General features: G+C 27.6%; 1 protein-coding gene across 1 annotated transcript in view; it reads right to left on the bottom strand.

The window, feature by feature from the left end:
* Nucleotides 1-4,963: 4,963 nt before the first annotated feature.
* Nucleotides 4,964-18,462, bottom strand: part of LOC119611045 (calcineurin-binding protein cabin-1-like) — a gene marked incomplete at its 5' end in the record, with an annotated part of 45,133 nt that continues 31,634 nt past the window's right edge. The window contains one exon of the mRNA XM_037966503.1: nucleotides 4,964-5,259. Coding sequence (XP_037822431.1) covers nucleotides 4,964-5,259 — 296 coding nt within the window. The remainder of the gene's footprint in view (nucleotides 5,260-18,462) is intronic.

Here is an 18,462-nt window from a genome sequence, read left to right as displayed (position 1 = left end):
CAACTGTTTTTTATTAAGAAGATTTTGAAACTCCCCAACTTCACACCTACGTATACGTTGATGCTTGAAACTGGAATGGAAAGCGGACACCTCTACACTTTAGACCTTCACCTACGATATGTTACGAAAGCCATGTTTGATTATCCTGAAGATAGGCTCCCATACCAGCTCACCAAAATCTTAACAGAAAAACAACTGTTTTGGTTCAAAGGTATAAACAGAATAAGCGCTACCTTCGGTATAACTTGGACCCAACAAAACTTAAATCAGATAAAATGGTGTGAAAATAGGCTAAAGCTTCTAGATAATCTAAAAAGTAAATGTAAAGAAATGGCATTGTTACAAGCAAATCAAACAAGACGAATTTATAGAAAGCTAAACCATTACGTTGGAAGCGGATATATTGTTGATGAAATAAAAACATATGATATAACATGGATATTCAATGCAAGAAGTGATTTGATTAAACTAAATGGAAACAATTATAATATCAAAGTCCTTAACTATTGGTCACTATGTAATTTAAAGGAAAAAGAGGATATTGAACATTTCATAGGTCGTTGTTATGCTCTTAGAGAATTTAGGGCTTCATACTTCGGTAAAACTGTACTTAACGATGTAGAAATTGTTGAGACATTAGATGGTGAAATACTTAATTGGAGATTATTGTCACAATATATAAAATCATGTGTAAAATATAGAGACTTTTTAGTTGGAGAATTTAATGTATAAAACAAATCTGTTATTGTTAAATTTAATTGAACAGTATAATGACTGACGACAATAGTCATAGTCAATTCCATTCTGTATTCTTTATAAAAACTTAATATTGTTAATATGTATATTCATATACTGCTAAAATTTTAATTGAAAATAAAGAATAATACTACTACTACTACATAGATTCTCATTTACTTCGGGCTCTACATGCTTAATTTCATGTTTCAAGGTTTAATTTTGTAGACAACTTAAAAAGTACCAGTCTAAGATCGAGAATGTACCAAAAAGTCACCTTTTATAGATTCTCATTTACATCGGGATCTACATGCTTAATTTCATGTTTCTAGGTTTAATATAAAACTCAAAAAATTATTAATTAATTAATCAATTTCATGTTTCGATTTCAATATCATAGAAAACTCAAAAAGTACCAGTTGAATAATGAAAAAGTACCAAAAATATTTATTGTGTCTAAATCTAAAATTTGTATCTAAATTGGCTCATTTAGTTTGAATAAAATTACGTTTCCCGATTTTACCCCCTTTTGGTACTATTAACCCTATTAACGAAATAAAAATTTCATTCCAAAAAGTTGCAAAATCATAGTGGAAATCAGTTATTATGTATTCATATGTACATGTTAGATTATCCCGAGGAATATCCTTTTTAAAAATTTCATGTAGGAATATCACTCCATCGATGCGTATTAATGTACTGAAAACAGAAAAATAAAAAATATTTTTCTTTTTGGAATGGTCCTAAGTTCCCTACCAGCGATTGAAAAATCCTGACCTCAGTATAATTTTTTAAAAATTAGATATTTTCGATTTTTTCGAAATGGGTCTCAAAAATTCCGTAATTGGCCATATTATTATAATATTTTAATTTCTTCAATTACGGACTTTTAATCTTTTTTTGTGTATAAATGTTTGCTATTACCTAAAGATTGGAGAAAAAACAAGTAAAAAGTCTAAATTCGCCTTTGCCGAATCTTATATACCCTTCACCCTAGTGTGTTCCAAAAAAGATTAAATTTATGAAATTTTAATTTATTTAATTTTTCCCGACTCTACTATTATTATAACAACAGCAAAACAAAAGAAACAACAACGAAGGAACGCTAAACGAAACAAGACACAAAAGAACAAAACAAAAATACACAACGAAATGAAACCAACACGCAATGTCGTTGTTGCTTTTATCAAAGCATGCAAACATTTTTTTTTTTTTTTTTTTTTTTATGAAATTTTCAGAGGTTGTCTCGGTTTTTTGCTCATATCTCCGTTATTTATGAATGGATTTTGATGATTTTAAATAGGAAACTTTGAAAGCATGTCTGATGATTTTAAATCTTTGAAAGCATGTCTGACAAAAATTATTGATGATTTGGATCCCGAAGATATCTGGGGTCTTCAGAAAATTGATTTCAACAGACAGACAGACGAACATGGCTTAATCGACTCCTCTATCTATAAGGAACCTGAATACATATATTACACAGTGAGACAAAATAAACGAAAATTGAAATACCTGGGAAGTGATACCATTTTTCTGAAAGGTGAATCCGAGTAGAACAAGAATATGTTTTAAGTTTCTCCACGGATTTAGAAAGCAGAAGCTGAGGCATTTATAATGACATGTATAACGTTTAAGTAACCTGAGAGATATGTGTGAATTTCATCAGCAAACATATTTTTTATTTAACTTTTGCGCCGTTGTACAAGTTTGGAGATGTTTTTTGAAAGTATTTTATGTAGGAACCGTACTATTTATTAATTGATTTGAAAACCCTGTCTATTTATGAGAAAAACGCAACTTTGTTTTTAAAAATCCGTTAGCAATTGGCCACGTTATTGATCTTTTTCTTAATACAAAATTGTTCATAAACTGATTTTCTGAAGGATGCTTTATATGGGGGATAGGGTTAAATATGGACCGATCCTCTAAAAATTTGGTGGAAGGATTTATGTTTATATAAAAGTTATTTATGCTGCCATCTATTATGAGCCATCCTTTAGAACAAGAGTCACAAGACATTGGACATTTAAAAAACCTTATAATAATTTTAAATACATATTACCAAAATTTGGCATTTTTTATTTTTATACCCTTCACCTTCGTGAGAAGGGTATATATAAGTTTGTCATTCCGTTTGTGATTTCTATAATATAATTTTCCGACCCCATAAAGTATATATATTCTGGATCCTTATAGATAGCGGAGTCCGTCTGTCTGTCCGTCTGTGTGTTTGTTGAAATCAGTTTTTAGAGGACCCCAGATATCGGCGAGATCCGAATCTTCAATAATTCTGTTAGACATGCTTTCGCTATTTAAAATCAGCAAAATCGGTCCATAAATACCGGAGATATGAGCAAAAATCCGAGACAACCTCTGAAAATTTCATACAAAAGACAATATTTTTCATGCTTTGATATAAGCAACAACAACAACACTGCTTATTCATTGAGTATTTCGTTTCATATGTTTGGGTGGCTGTGTGTTTCATTGCCTTGTTTATATTGTTTTTGTTTCTTGGTGCATTCCGTTTCGTATGTTTGGATGTCTGTTATTTTCATTGCGTTGTGTATTTTTTTTTATGTGTTTGTTTCGTTTAGCGTTGTTGTTGTTGTTGTTCGTTTTGCTATTGCTATAATAATGATATAAACGGAAAAATGAAATAAATTAAAATTTTATAGAATTGATATTTTTTAAATACACTGTGGTGAAGGGTATATAAGATTCGGCACAGCCGAATATAGCACTCTTACTTGTTTCGATGGCACATTCAAAATATTTTGTGTGAATATAAATGAATGTTTCATTGCATTGTGTATATTGTTTTTGTTTTTTGGTGTATTCAGTTTTGTATGTTTGGATGTCTGTTGGTTTCATTGCGTTGTGTATTTTGTTTTTTTGTGTGTTTGTTTCGTTTAGCGTTGTTGTTGTTCGTTTTGCTATTGCTATAATAATGATATAAACGGGAAAATAAAATAAATTAAAATTTTATAGAATTGATATTTTTTAAATACACTGTGGTGAAGGGTATATAAGATTCGGCACAGCCGAATATAGCACTCTTACTTGTTTCGATGGCACATTCAAAATATTTTGTGTGAATATAAAAAGACCCTAACAAGTGATGAATCCGTTCGCGTTAATCATTTTGATCGAGGGGCGCAAAATTTATAGCGGTTTTCACATAAATATTTAAAAAAATTCTTAAAAATAGTATTTATATATGTTATATTTAAAAAAAAATTCACATAATTGTAAAAATAATTCAAATTCAGCGCATTAAATACATACCATAAGATTTATTTTCAAAAATTTTAAAAATACACAGTAACAAATTCCATTTCATTATTTTTAACTTGTTGCTTTCAGTTTTTGAAAAATCGCGAATTAGTGTAAAATTTAAGAAAAAAACAGTTAATATCTGAATTCTACGAGCTTGATTTATAAGGGAATGCAATTAAAAAATTATAGTTTGAAGGAATTAAATATTTATAGAGTGATGCTTTTTGATGCTAGGTACATTTTATTTGGCCCACAAAACCTTACTTTTTTGATGCGCCCCAGTTTTACATTAATGTATTAAGAAAACTGGCAAATGGTGATAATTTTGAAGAATTTTGAGCATCATACATGATGTGCCTTGGCAAAATGTGTTTAGATAAAAGTGACGTCTCTATAGCTTACAAGAACATTTTAAATGCATTTATGATCCCAAACCATTGTGTTTGTCATTATCTTCATGTCTATTCATTAAATGCTTGTATAAGACGATATTTTTTTAAAAAGTTCATAAAATTTTTGCATTCGAATATTTTTGCATGCTCCTCCGATTTTATATTTCAAAATAACAAAAAACTCAATTTACGCAATAATTCAAAATATTTCGTATATAAGTGAGAATGTGCCGCGTTTGCAGTTTTTAGGCTGGAAGTCTTGTGTATATAATCCTGTAAAAATTTTATTTGACATTTTATTCTTACCAAAGTTATTAACAATTTAGTTCAATGTCAAAGGAATTAAAAAACTTTGATATTTGCTCATATAGCAACATTTCTAACAATTTGAACACATTTCACTATGAATTAATACATAATAATAACACACAATTAAAATTATGTTCAGTCGAAAAAAGGGGAAAAAATATTATATATTGTTTTGATATGTTTTCTAGTTTCCTTTAGAATTCGAATAAAAATTTTAAATTACATCGATAATACAAATGTTTTAATTATATGACCACCAATGTATATATATGAGACTTCCCATAGTCTGTGTTATATAGACACAATAAAATATTCATTTGAAATTTTTTTTTTTTTTTTTTTCGTTTACCATTAATAAAAAAACTCACCTGCGGAGGAATTTTTAAACATTTCGAAATTTCTTTAGTTTCCTCGGATGATTTCATATTATCCACATTGTTTGTAGGCTCACTAACTGTATGGACTTCTTGTTTGGCGCTATAATTTACTGGTTGCTTAAACTTGTTTATAAGTTTTCCTTTTAGCATATTAAGAGAATTTCCTAAAATAAACAAAAAACATTAATATAAACAGTGTTAGAAAAACTACGTTGCTACCAAGTATTATATTATTGCTTTAACTACTGCTCCAAACAATTGTCTGAAGTTGTAGCAGTAGCATTTGTTTTGTTTTATAATCATACGTTTTTAAAACTTTTGCTACTTATAAAAAAGCAAATCTCAAAATATAGCAGTAGTAATAAAACAGTAGCAATAGAAATAGTTCTAAATAAAACATAAACTACAAATGGAGTAGTAGCTTAAAAATATAAATAATTCTATTGCTACTTTTGATAAGTAGCAATAGAAATATTTGCTACTAGTTGATCGTTCTATTGCTACCAAATTATTGAAGTAGCAATAGAATAAAACAAAAAACTTCGACAAAAAAAATAAACTAACAAATACACATATCTCAACGGGAAAAAGATTCAGTATAGGGGCCTTACTAAGGGCATTTTTCTATAGACACAAGTACATACAGCCAGTGATTAAAATTACTAATATATTAGTAACCAAAATGCATATTTTCTCCTATGCATACGTATGTAATATTAAAATATAAATATATTTTATGAATATAATATATTTAATTGCTCCCATTCGAAATATTTCTAGTATTTTTGCTAAAAATATTTACCCATACAAACTATTGCATATTACAGCTTACAGACAAATATAAAATGTTTTCACATACAATATATTACGCAGCAACTCGCTAACATATTTATAATACCCACATATATTTCATATGGCTTGCCTATAATATTAAAATATTTTCCTACACAAATTATTCGAAGTCAACAATATTGAAGCCATACAAGCAGTAATATACGAACATGAAATGTACGCAAGCAGAGCATATATGTGCCGACGAAAACACGAAACAAAACGATAGTCGCGACTATCAGGTTACAATATTTTTACTATCAAACTTAAATATTATTTACTATAGGAAATGACTTATGGTCTAAAATTTAACATTTCATGTTGAACTTGAAAAATTATAAAATGTGAAAAATGTATGCAAGATATAACCAAATTTAATTTAGAAAATAATTTAAAACGTTTATATCTATGTATGTTTTATGTATATTATGGGAAAAATGTATGCATAAAATAACCAAATTTTAATTAGAAAATTTTTGAATTGAATTATTGAATGTATGTATTTATTAAATTTATGTTTAATTTTTATGTGGAGTATTAAAATGTATGTATTTGTATTGATTGTAATATAATTAGAAAAAAATTATATAAATACTTAGAGGATCATATGAATGTAAAAATATATTCAAATATGCAACACCATTTATATCTGGTTTTGTATATACATACATATGTATGTATGTAAGTATGTGTGAAACAATAACAAAAAACACATTCGTCATAAAAATGACCTGTAACAGCACTTTTCTTTCCTACTTTTCACGCACATTCCATAACGGTGGATTACGATAGGTCATTTTTTCCCTGAATTGGTGGAGGGAAGAAGATATGTACGTGTGATGCAAAAATACATTCGTCATAAAAATGACCTGTAGTAGAACTTCTCTTTCCTACTTTATCATTTTACGCACATTCCTTAACGATGGTTTACGCAAGATCCTTTTTTTTGCTTTACTTGAATTTGTGGTGGGGAGAAGAGGAAAGAAATATCATTATTATTTAGTCTCTCTCATGCAAATTCAAAAGGTTGGCAATGGCATATGCAAATTTATTAACACCTATATATTTTTTTCTTCGCGCCTGTTCATTCATTATTGTAAGATAATTGAGTGTATGTAATAATAATTTATAGAAATGTGACACATGCATATGAAAAACATACTTGTATATGTATGTAATACACTCATACATTTTTGTTGTTTTAACCTTTCACAATGTAAAATTACAAAAACAACTTTTTATGTTTTTAATTTTTTGCCATCCTGTTACAAATTTCTAAAATACCTATAATTTCCTTCATTATTGATCATTTCATAGACACTACTAATGCATTACTACCTGTTTACAAACTTATTGTCATCCTGTTACAAACAATATGTTTAAATATAGCCTGTAAAAAAATTTTTTACATATATACATATTTGAATATATTTTTACATTCATATGATCCTCTAAGTATTTATATAATTTTTTTCTAATTATTTCTATTATTTCTAATTCTAATTATTTCTAATACTCCACATAAAAATTAAACATAAATTTAATAAATACATACATTCAATAATTCAATTCAAAAATTTTCTAATTAAAATTTGGTTATTTCATGCATACATTTTTCCCATAATATACATAAAACATACATAGATATAAACGTTTTCAATTATTTTCTAAATAAAATTTGGTTATATCTTGCATACATTTTTCACATTTTATAATTTCTCAAGTTCAACATGAAATGTTAAATTTTAGACCATAAGTCATTTCCTATAGTAAATAATATTTAAGTTTGATAGTAAAAATATTGTAACCTGATAGTCGCGACTATCGTTTTGTTTCGTGTTTTCGTCGGCACATATATGCTCTGCTTGCGTACATTTCATGTTCGTATATTACTGCTCGCATGGCTTCAATATTGTTGACTGCGAATAATTTGTGTAGGAAAATATTTTAATATTATAGGCAAGCCATATGAAATATATATTATAAATATGTTAGCGAGTTGCTGCGTAATATATTGTAAGTGAAAACATTTTATATTTGTCTGTAAGCTGAAATATGCAATAGTTTGTATAGGTAAATATTTTTAGCAAAAATACTAGAAATATTTTGAACAGAACCATTTTTTAAATATGCATATTTTTAAATATGAGGTAAATGCATATTTATTGCAAAGTCAAAAATAAAATTATAAAAGCATCTACTAATATTTAAACTCTGCATACAGCCGCATTGCAAAATCGTTTCAATTTTACATGCTTACTTAAAAAGGTCTTCCGTTAAAGGCTTTTTAGAAGATTTTCAGTCGAAGGATTTGTAAAATAGCCTTATAGGAAATTGCATTAATAATTATACATTAGAACTTATAAGAATTATATAAAGCAAATTTTCATACAAAATTTGATTCATAATTCTTTGATAAATGTGCAAGAATCCTTTTAGTAGAGGAAACAAAATCCTCCTTGAATATCTTTTGCGAAAAGGCAATGAGAAACTTTCATAATATATAAATATGTCTTCAGAAGGCCCACGAATCGAAGTCCTAGCATTTTTCCCAGCTACTTGTGCCTTTTTCTGAATGTCATAATTTTTTTTCGTATTTTAATAAAATTTTTATTTTTTTATGCTACCAAAATTTATGTAGCATTGCTACCAAAATTTTGGTAGCATTGCTACTTTATTTAGGTAGCAGTTGCTACCAAATTTTTTATTGTTGAAAAATATAATATCGTTTATTGCTACTTCAGGAAAATATTTACTGCTACTATTTGAAGTATTCAACTGCTACATTGAAACATTTAAATACTAATGACTGTACTACTGCTATCAAACTTTTTATTTTTTTGCTACATCTATAAATACTGCTACCAAAATCTAAAGGTATCAGTAGTAATAGTAAATGATTTGCTGCTAGTTTTTGAACATTTTCTAACTACAAAAGTAGTTATTTTTCGTTACTACAGCTACTTGTAGTCTAGTTTTTTAAACACTGAATATAAACCGTTAATTTTGAAAATGGTATGAGCCAATATGTTTTCAAAGTAATATATATGTCATGAATTCCAGGAAGGAACACAGTAAAACTGACAATTTTTGACCTCCAATTTCCTTCATATTATCAATATATGTTCTTGAAGTAGAAAATAAAACAGGGTATAAAACTTTGAACCTTTATATCTTTGAGAGTTTATATCGGATTTTTTTGATTTAGAACCCAATCTATTACTGTGAATGAGCTCTTTCATTCTAATATAATTATACTTTTCACCTTCGTGAGAAGGGTATATATAAGTTTGTCATTCCGTTTGTAATTTCTATAATATAATTTTCCGACCCCATAAAGTATATATATTCTGGATCCTTATAGATAGCGGAGTTGATTAAGCTTTGTCCGTCTGTCTGTCTGTCCGTCTGTCTGTCTGTCCGTCTGTGTGTTTGTTGAAATCAGTTTTTAGAGGACCCCAGATATCGGCGAGATCCGAATCTTCAATAATTCTGTTAGACATGCTTTCGAGAAGATCGCTATTTAAAATCAGACAACCGAGACAACCTCTGAAAATTTCATACAAAAGACAATATTTTTCATGCTTTGATATAAGCAACAACAATGCTTATTCATTGAGTATTTCATTTCATATGTTTTCATTGCCTTGTTTATATTGTTTTTGTTTCCTGGTGCATTCCGTTTCGTATGTTTGGATGTCTGTTATTTTCATTGCGTTGTGTATTTTGTTTTTGCTTTTTTTGAGTATTTCGTTTCGTATGTTTCATTGCATTGTGTATATTGTTTTTTTTTATTGTATTCAGTTTTGTATGTTTAGATGTCTGTTGGTTTCATTGCGTTGTGTATTTTGTTTTTTTGTGTGTTTGTTTCGTTTAGCGTTGTTGTTGTTCGTTTTGCTATTGCTATAATAATGATATAAACGGGAAAATGAAATAAATTAAAATTTTATAGAATTGATATTTTTTAAATACACTATGGTGAAGGGTATATAAGATTCGGCACAGCCGAATATAGCACTCTTACTTGTTTTTATATTAAAAAGTTTAAGACAGTGCATTATTTATGGAAATGCACTTTTTGAATGCATTTTTAAATCATTCTCCCTGTTTAAAATTTTTCAAAAGTGCATAAGTCGATTATTTGAACTTTTTATGCAAAATATAAAAATATTTTGTTGTGACGTTCATTACATCTATTTTTGCCGATTTTTTTAAATGTTTTATATTGAACATTTTTTAAATTTTATTGATATTTTATGCATTTAACAGAATTTGAAACTGCTTAAAATACATTACTGATCACATTTGGATGCAAATATTTAAATTCGACTACAACTAATGTACACTTTCATAAAAATGTATTTTTAAACAATATTTGTTAAGATAAATGCATTTTTATGTCAAATGCATATTGGGTGCATTTTCTACATTTTACTCAATGTTTAACGTATCTAAGTGCATTATTGATAAATTTATATAAAATAAAAATTTATATATTTTTTATGGGCATTTGAACTAACTTAAACTAAAAAAATATTTTTCAAAATATAATTTAGAAATGCATGTTTATGAAAGTGTACATTGGTAATTGAATTAATATATTTGCATTCCAATTCTGATCAGTAACGTATTTTAAGTAGTTTTAAAATCTGTTAATTTCTTAAAATATCAATAAAATTTAAAAATTTTCCAATATAAAACATTTTAAAAAATCGAAAAAAATGGATGTAATGAACGTCACAACAAAATATTTTTATATATTGCATAAAAAGCTTCAAATAATCGACTTATGCACTTTTAAAAAGTTTTAAACTGGGAGAACGATTTCAAAAATGCATTCAAAAAGTACATTTCCATAAATAATGCACTATCTTAAACTTTTTAATATAAAAATTATATTAGAATGAAAGAGCTCATCCACAGTAATAGATTGGTTTCTAAATCAAAAAAAATCCGATATAAACTCTCAAAGATATAAAGGTTCATAGTTTTATACCTTTTTGATTTATTGTAGTTTTCGAACAAATTAAAATCGCCATAAAAATCGCGTTTCTTGAAATTTTGATATGTCTTATGTGTCTAATAGAGTATGTGTTTACAAAAAATTAAAGAAATCTGAAGACCATCGGTCAATTCTTATTTGATTTCTCATGGATTCATGATGTAGAAGGTTTTGCATTTTAATATTTTTAACATCTGTGTTAGTTTAAAAGAAAACTGTATACACAAAATCAAATCCGAAGAAATGCACCTAGGCATCCACCTGGCCTGCTGTGCGTTCCTTCACCAGTGCCTCAGGTGGGATTCGAACCCACGACCTCCGATCTACCAGACTAGAACAGTAACTTACCGGAGCACTATGCGGCATTTACCCTGAAAACCTGACCGAAATGAATTTAAAGAGATTTAAAAAACTGAGTATATAATTCTGCATAATATAGTAAATTTTCAATACTTTAAGTTGGGATTTGTAGTTTTGAGACGATGTCAAAGTCAGGAAAGTGAAGAAAATTAAATGCGTTTTTAGAATTTTTTTGATTATAACAATTTGCACTAAGGTTAGTACTATTGTATAGTAGGTCAGACACGCTCTATCGGTCAAGAACTGCCGGGCTTAGAGGCGTCAAAGTTGGACATTGTGGTCATGCAGGGTTTGATTGAAATGACTGTAACTTTCCACCTATTGGTCCTAGCAAAAATTGTCCAAAGAAGTGCTTCATTCTTTCCATTTTTTTAAATCTTTAAATTTTTTTTAAATAATTTTTTTTTTAAATTTATTTTTTCAAAATGGGCCCTTTTTTGCTTCAAAGAAAGCTTATACAATTGAAGGGCTTTATATTCCCATAATGTGATACGAGTGAGATATGTATTTATCAAAAAAAATTTAAAAATTCTTAAAAATAGTATTTATATATGTTATATTTGAAAAAAAATGCACATAATTGTAAAAATAATTCAAATTCAGCGCGTTAAATACATACCATAAGATTTATTTTCAAAATTTTTAAAAATATGCAGTAAGAAATTTCATTTCAGTATTTTTTTTTTTGTAACTTGTTTATAGTTTTTAAAAAATTGCGAATTAGTAAAATTCAAGACAAAACAGTTAATATCTGAATTCTACGAGCTTGATTTATAATGGAATGCAAATAAAAAATTATAATTTGGAGGAATTAAATATTTAAAGAGTGATGCTTTTTGATGCTAGGTACATTTTATTTGGCCCACAAACCCTACAATTATTAAACTTTTTTGATGCGCCCGGTTTAACATTAAAGTATTAAGAAAATTAGCAAATGGTGATAAATTTGACGTATTTCGAGCATCGTCCATGATGTGCCTGGGCAAAATGTTTAGATAAAAGTGACCTCTCTTTAGCTTACAAGGACATTTTAAATACGTTTGTGATCCCAATCTATTGTGTTTATCATCATCTTCATTTCTAATCATTAAATGTTTGTATAAGACGATGTTTGATATATAGCAATAAAGTGATGTCACACGGATAAGCTTGTAAAGAATTTATCTCCTAAGTGTCTTTAGTTAGTACAATAACGAGTAGTGTCCAAAAGTTTAAAGCTATGGATAAAAAAATAAAAGAAGGTGATAAAAATAGTTAGTGACACACGTTTTTTTTTAATTTTGTAAACTTCCAAAACCAATTACGTTTAGAAATGAAGACGTAGAGTTTCTGTAAAAAATTTATTTGACATTTTATTCTTACCAAAGTTATAAACAATTTAGTTCAATTTCCAAGTAATTAAAAAAATCAAAGTTGTTTTACAGGATTGGAAGTTTACAAAATTTAAAAAAAAAACGTGTGTCACTAACTAATTTTTCACTTTTTTTAACTTTTTTAAACTTTTGGATACTATTCGTTATTGTACTAACTAAAGATACTTAGGAGATAAATTCTTTACAAGCTTACCCGTGTGACATCACTTTACGTATTAGAACTTGGATGTTAAAATTTGTCACCTGGTTTTTTCCAATTTAGAATTTTTAATAGATTTTTTGAACGGAGCTGACGCCCCTTAAAAAATACAAAAATTGGGACAACAGTGGTTAGCTGATGTAATTACACACAGGTATATATCTCATTAATGTGCCCTGAATTGGATATGGGTACGACAGCTACAAAAGTTGGAAAACTTGAACGTAAATTTTTTAAAGTTTTTGACGCGGTACATTCGCACTTATATAGGAAATATTTTGAACTATTGCGTAAATTGAGTTTTTTGTTATTTTGAAATATAAAATCGGAGGAGCATGCAAAAATATTCGAATGCTAAAATTTTATGAACTTTTTAAAAATTTTGCAAAATTTCATTTTTTTATTTTTGCGGTTTTATGTATGAAACATCGACTTATACAAACATTTAATGAATAGACATGAAGATAATGACAAACACAATGGTTTGGGATTATAAATGTATATAAAATGTCCTTGTAAGCTACAAAGACGTCACTTTTATCTAAACACATTTTGCCAAGGCACATCATGGATGATGCTCAAAATTCGTCAAAACTATCAGCATTTGCAAGTTTTCTTAATACTTTAATGTAAAACTGTTAAATTTTAAAATAAATCTTATGGTATGTATGTGCAATTTTTTTCAAATATAACATATATATATGTACTCCAATTTGGACCTGTCAAAATAATAGCATCAATAAATTTATTTTTGGCCAAAAAGCAAAGTAGTGCATAATATTTTATTAAAACCAGTAAATTAGATAAGCTGCTATTTGTATTATTAATTATTAAATTCGACTTTTAAGAACTATAGCATTTGATTTAAAATAATTTATAAAAAATACGTCCAAACGTTTATGTACTCCAATTTGGACCTGTCAAAATAATAGCACCAATAAATTTATTTTTGGCCAAAAAGCAAAGTAGTGCATAATATTTTATTAAAACCCAGTAAATTAGATAAGCTGCTATTTGTATTATTAATTATTAAATTCGACTTTTAAGAATTATACCATTTGATTTAAAATAATAGGCTATTTCACGCACTGCAGTGGAGAAACACGTGAAACAATTAAAAAACTGATTTCTAGAGGGAAAACATAATCCCGATAAGAAATATTGTTGGATGTTTAAATAAAATGATTACAAATTACACTGTGCAGCAAGAAAATCTTTTCCGAATGAAACCAACGGGTTATCAAAGTAGACCATTAGTAGACCAAAATCCCCAAAGGGTTTAAAAAAGTTAGCTCGAGTTTTTATAGGCATTTAAAGTTTTGCAACTTTGTGAACAATTTTCCCATATATGTATGGAATCCAATAAAATAAGTCAATATATAAAGTACTCAATTATATTTGACTACTTAAGGTCTATGATATTTAAATTTATTAATGGTATACTTTGTGGGCTCTAATTTCCTTTCTATTTTAATAGTTCTTAATAAATACTTCACTAGAAATTTTCAAATTTAATTTGATTTATCAAAAAATAAAATTAAAATTTTTTAAATTTGTAAAGAAGAAAAAGAATTAGTTTACTAAAATTAGATTTTCTATGGATCTCTTCATGGTCCAGCTCTGATTTTTTTATATGTTGTTGTAGGTATTATAAACTAATTTTGGTAAAGGAATAATGAAAATGGGAGATACCGTTTTTAAGATATCCTTGACTTAAGGACATTTTTCGATATCATTATCCTTATTTTAAAACCATATTTCAAATAACATATTGTCAACCTACGACACATAGCATTAATTGCAGTATAAAATGATTAAAACCTATAAATATGTTAGAATTTATACAATATCAAATTTAATCCTTTTTGAAAAACTCTTAGAAATATGAACTTTAAACATCGATAAAATCAAAACCGTAACGAATTTGGAAATTTTGGAGAACTCTAGATTTTGTAAGTATGAAAAGAATGTATGTACCGAATTTCATAAAAATCAGAGAGGGTCTGCTCAAAATTTTTTTTGATATTACATATGAGAAAATTTTCTTGAAAATGTTCAATATTTGATATGGTTAAATACAAAAAAATAACTCAATATGTATGTATGTATGTATGTATGTATGTATGTATGTATGTATGTATGTATGTATGTATGTATGTATGTATGGTATGTATGTATGTATGTATGTATGTATGTATGTATTATGTATGTATGTATGTATGTATGTATGTATGTATGTATTATGTATGTATGTATTATGTACATATATGTAAATTTACAACAACATTCAAATGAAATTACATATTTTAATTGGATGTCGTGCGATATTTCTAAAAAATTTTTAAATATTCCTCAATATGCAAATTTAAAAATTTTCTTCATATTAAAAACAAAACACGGTGTAGTGCCTGGCGTTGCCATATGGAAACACATGAATAAAGACTAAAAATCTACTTTTTTAAAAATAGCCTATCTAAACCACGTCTTGAAATAAATTTAAATTTTTTCTTTCATGCTGGTAAGTAGACTCTATACTGATTTTAAAACTGTAATTATTATCTAACTTGATAATACAGATTTTTTAATGCCTATTTAAAGTTAGTAGTATCGATGCGTTGTCATGTGGCAACGCCAGGAAATAAAGGGTTAATTTCATGATTCTAAGTTAATTTTTATAGATAACTCAAAAAGTACCAATCGAAGGACGAAAAAGTACCAAAAAGCCCCCTTTTATAAATTCTCACTTACTCTGGGCTCTACATGCTTTATTTCATGTTTCTAGGTTTGATTTTAAAGAAAACTCAAAAAAGTACATGAGTAGAACGAAAAAGAACCGAAAAGGTTAGTACTATGGGATAGTAGGCCAGACACAAATTTTCAGCTCTATAACTGTTGACAAATTTCAACAGCAAAGTTCTAATAGGTGAAGCGATGTCACACGAATAAGCTTCTAAAGGCATTGTATAAGTGTCTGTAGTTAGTACAATAACGAATATTGTCCAAAAGTTTAAAGCTTTGGACTAAAAAACAAAGAGAAGATGAAAAAATTACTTAGTGACACACGTTTTTTTTTTTAATTTTGTACACTTCCAAAACCGATTACGTTTCGAACTGAAGACCTAGAATTTTAAATTTTTTTTAGACTAGAAGTCTTCTGTATATAATCATGTAAAAATTTTTTTGACATTTAGTTCTTACCAAAGTTATTTACAATTTACTTTAATTTCAAAGGAATTAAAAAACCTTGATATTAGCTCATATATATATCCCACTCGCACCCCACAAAGTAATCACAAAGCTCTTAAAGGCAATGGTCTAAGCTTTCTTATATATTTATATATACCAGAGTTGGGGGTAGTGCACTAAATTTGCAGTTTCCACTAAATGTTAGTGATAGTGCAAAATTTTTCACTATCACTAATAGATATTTAGTGGTGAGTTGAAAAATTACAGCCTCACTAAGCAATAGTGGTAGTGGTACAAGAAAGTTTTTCACTAAAATTAATTTAGTGATAGTGAAAACCCTTTTTTTACAGCTTAGTGCAAATTTTTTTTCTCCACTAACAGGATAGTGGAAAAATATAATCATTCACTAAATTTATGTAAAAATATATTTTGAAAAACAACATAAAAATTGTACGCAAAGTGACAAGAAATTAAAAGGTTTGTCATTCAAATTGCATCCGGTATCAAGGGGCCACATTTTATTTCGTATTTTGGTATTATTTTCGTTGTTTTTTAAGGACTTTATCTATGGTATATTTTTGACATTTTCTTTCATTTATTACGAACGAATTCATTTTCTAAAAACCATAAATATGTATGTATGTATGTATGTATGTATGTATGTATGTATGTATGTATGTATGTATGTATGTATGTATGTATGTATGTATGTATGTATGTATGTATGTATGTATGTATGTATGTATGTATGTATGTATGTATGTATGTATGTATGTATGTATGTATGTATGTATGTATGTATGTATGTATGTATGTATGTATGTATGTATGTATGTATGTATGTATATGATTTTTCTTTAATACAATAAAAAATAATAAAATAGAAATATTTTGAACATACATATGTACATATGTATTTTCAATTTGTTTGGATTATTTTTACAAACACTATTTTTTGAGATTTTAGTGCATATTAAAGCATTCATGTAGTGACTGTTAAACATTTGCACTATTTTATTGTAGTGCAAAATTTTCACTACCACTAATGGTTAGTGGTAGTGGAAAAATTTTCACTACCACTATTTTTTTTAGTGGCAGTTAAAATATGTTTCACTACCACTAATTTTTTTAATGGTAGTTAAAATATGTTTCACTACCACTATAGTGATAAAAAATAGTGGAAAATCAAAATTTCGTCACTACAGTGGGATTTAGTGGAAACCTTAGTGCACTAAATATTTAATGCACTACCCCCAACTCTGATATATACATACTTATTTACATAAACACTTACCATAAATTTTTTCAACAAAAAGAAGATGAAACAAGTAAGAATGCTATATTCGGCTGTGCCGAATCTTATATACCCTTCACCACATTGTATTTAAAAAATATCAATTCTATAAAATTTTAATTTATTTCATTTTCCCGTTTATATCATTATTATAGCAATAGCAAAACGAACAACAACAACGCTAAACGAAATAAACACAAAAAAAAAAACAAAATACACAAGGCAGTAAAACCAACAGACATCCAAACATACGGAACGAAATACACAAAAAAACAAAATACACAACGCAATTAAACCAACAGACATCCAAACATACGAAACTGAATACACCAAAAAGCAAAAACAATATACACAAAAAAGCAAAAACAAAATACACAACGCAAAGAAACCAACAGAAATCAAAACATACGAAACTGAATGCACCAAGAAACAAAAACAATATACACAAGGCAATGAAACACACAGCCATCCAAACATATGAAACGAAAAACTCAATGAATAAGCAGTGTTGTTGTTGTTGCTTATATCAAACCATGAAAAAAAATGTCTTTTTTATGAAATTTTCAGAGGTTGTCGCGGATTTTTGCTCATATCTCCAGTATTTATGGTCCGATTTTGTTGATTTTAAATAGCGATCTTCTCGAAAGCATGTCTAACAGAATTATTGAAGATTCGGATCTCGCCGATATCTGGGGTCCTCTAAAAACTGATTTCAACAAACACACAGACGAACATAGCTTAATCAACTCCGCTACCTATAAGGATCCAGAATATATATACTTTATGGGGTCGGAAAATTATATTATAGAAATTACAAACGGAATGACAAACTTATATATACCCTTCTCACGAAGGTGAAGGGTATAAAAATTAGTTAGTGACACACATTTTTCTTTTAATTTTGTAAACTTCCAAAACCAATTACGTTTCGAAATGAAGACCTAGAGTTTTACAATTTTGCAAATTTTAGAATGGAAGTCTTGTGTATATAATCATTTACAAATTTTTTTTGACATTTAATTCTTACAATTATTAACAATTTAGTTCAATTTCAAAGGAATTAAAAAACCTTGATATTTGCTCATATATATATATATATATATATATATATATATATATATA

This window comes from Lucilia sericata, unplaced genomic scaffold (assembly GCF_015586225.1).
Source record: "Lucilia sericata isolate MDLA Ls3-8-SP2 unplaced genomic scaffold, ASM1558622v1 Contig001344F_arrow, whole genome shotgun sequence".
NCBI classification, from domain to species: Eukaryota; Metazoa; Arthropoda; class Insecta; order Diptera; family Calliphoridae; genus Lucilia; species Lucilia sericata.
The sequence above is the reverse complement of the archived record's forward strand: the minus strand, read 5'-3'. Positions and strand labels throughout refer to the sequence as shown.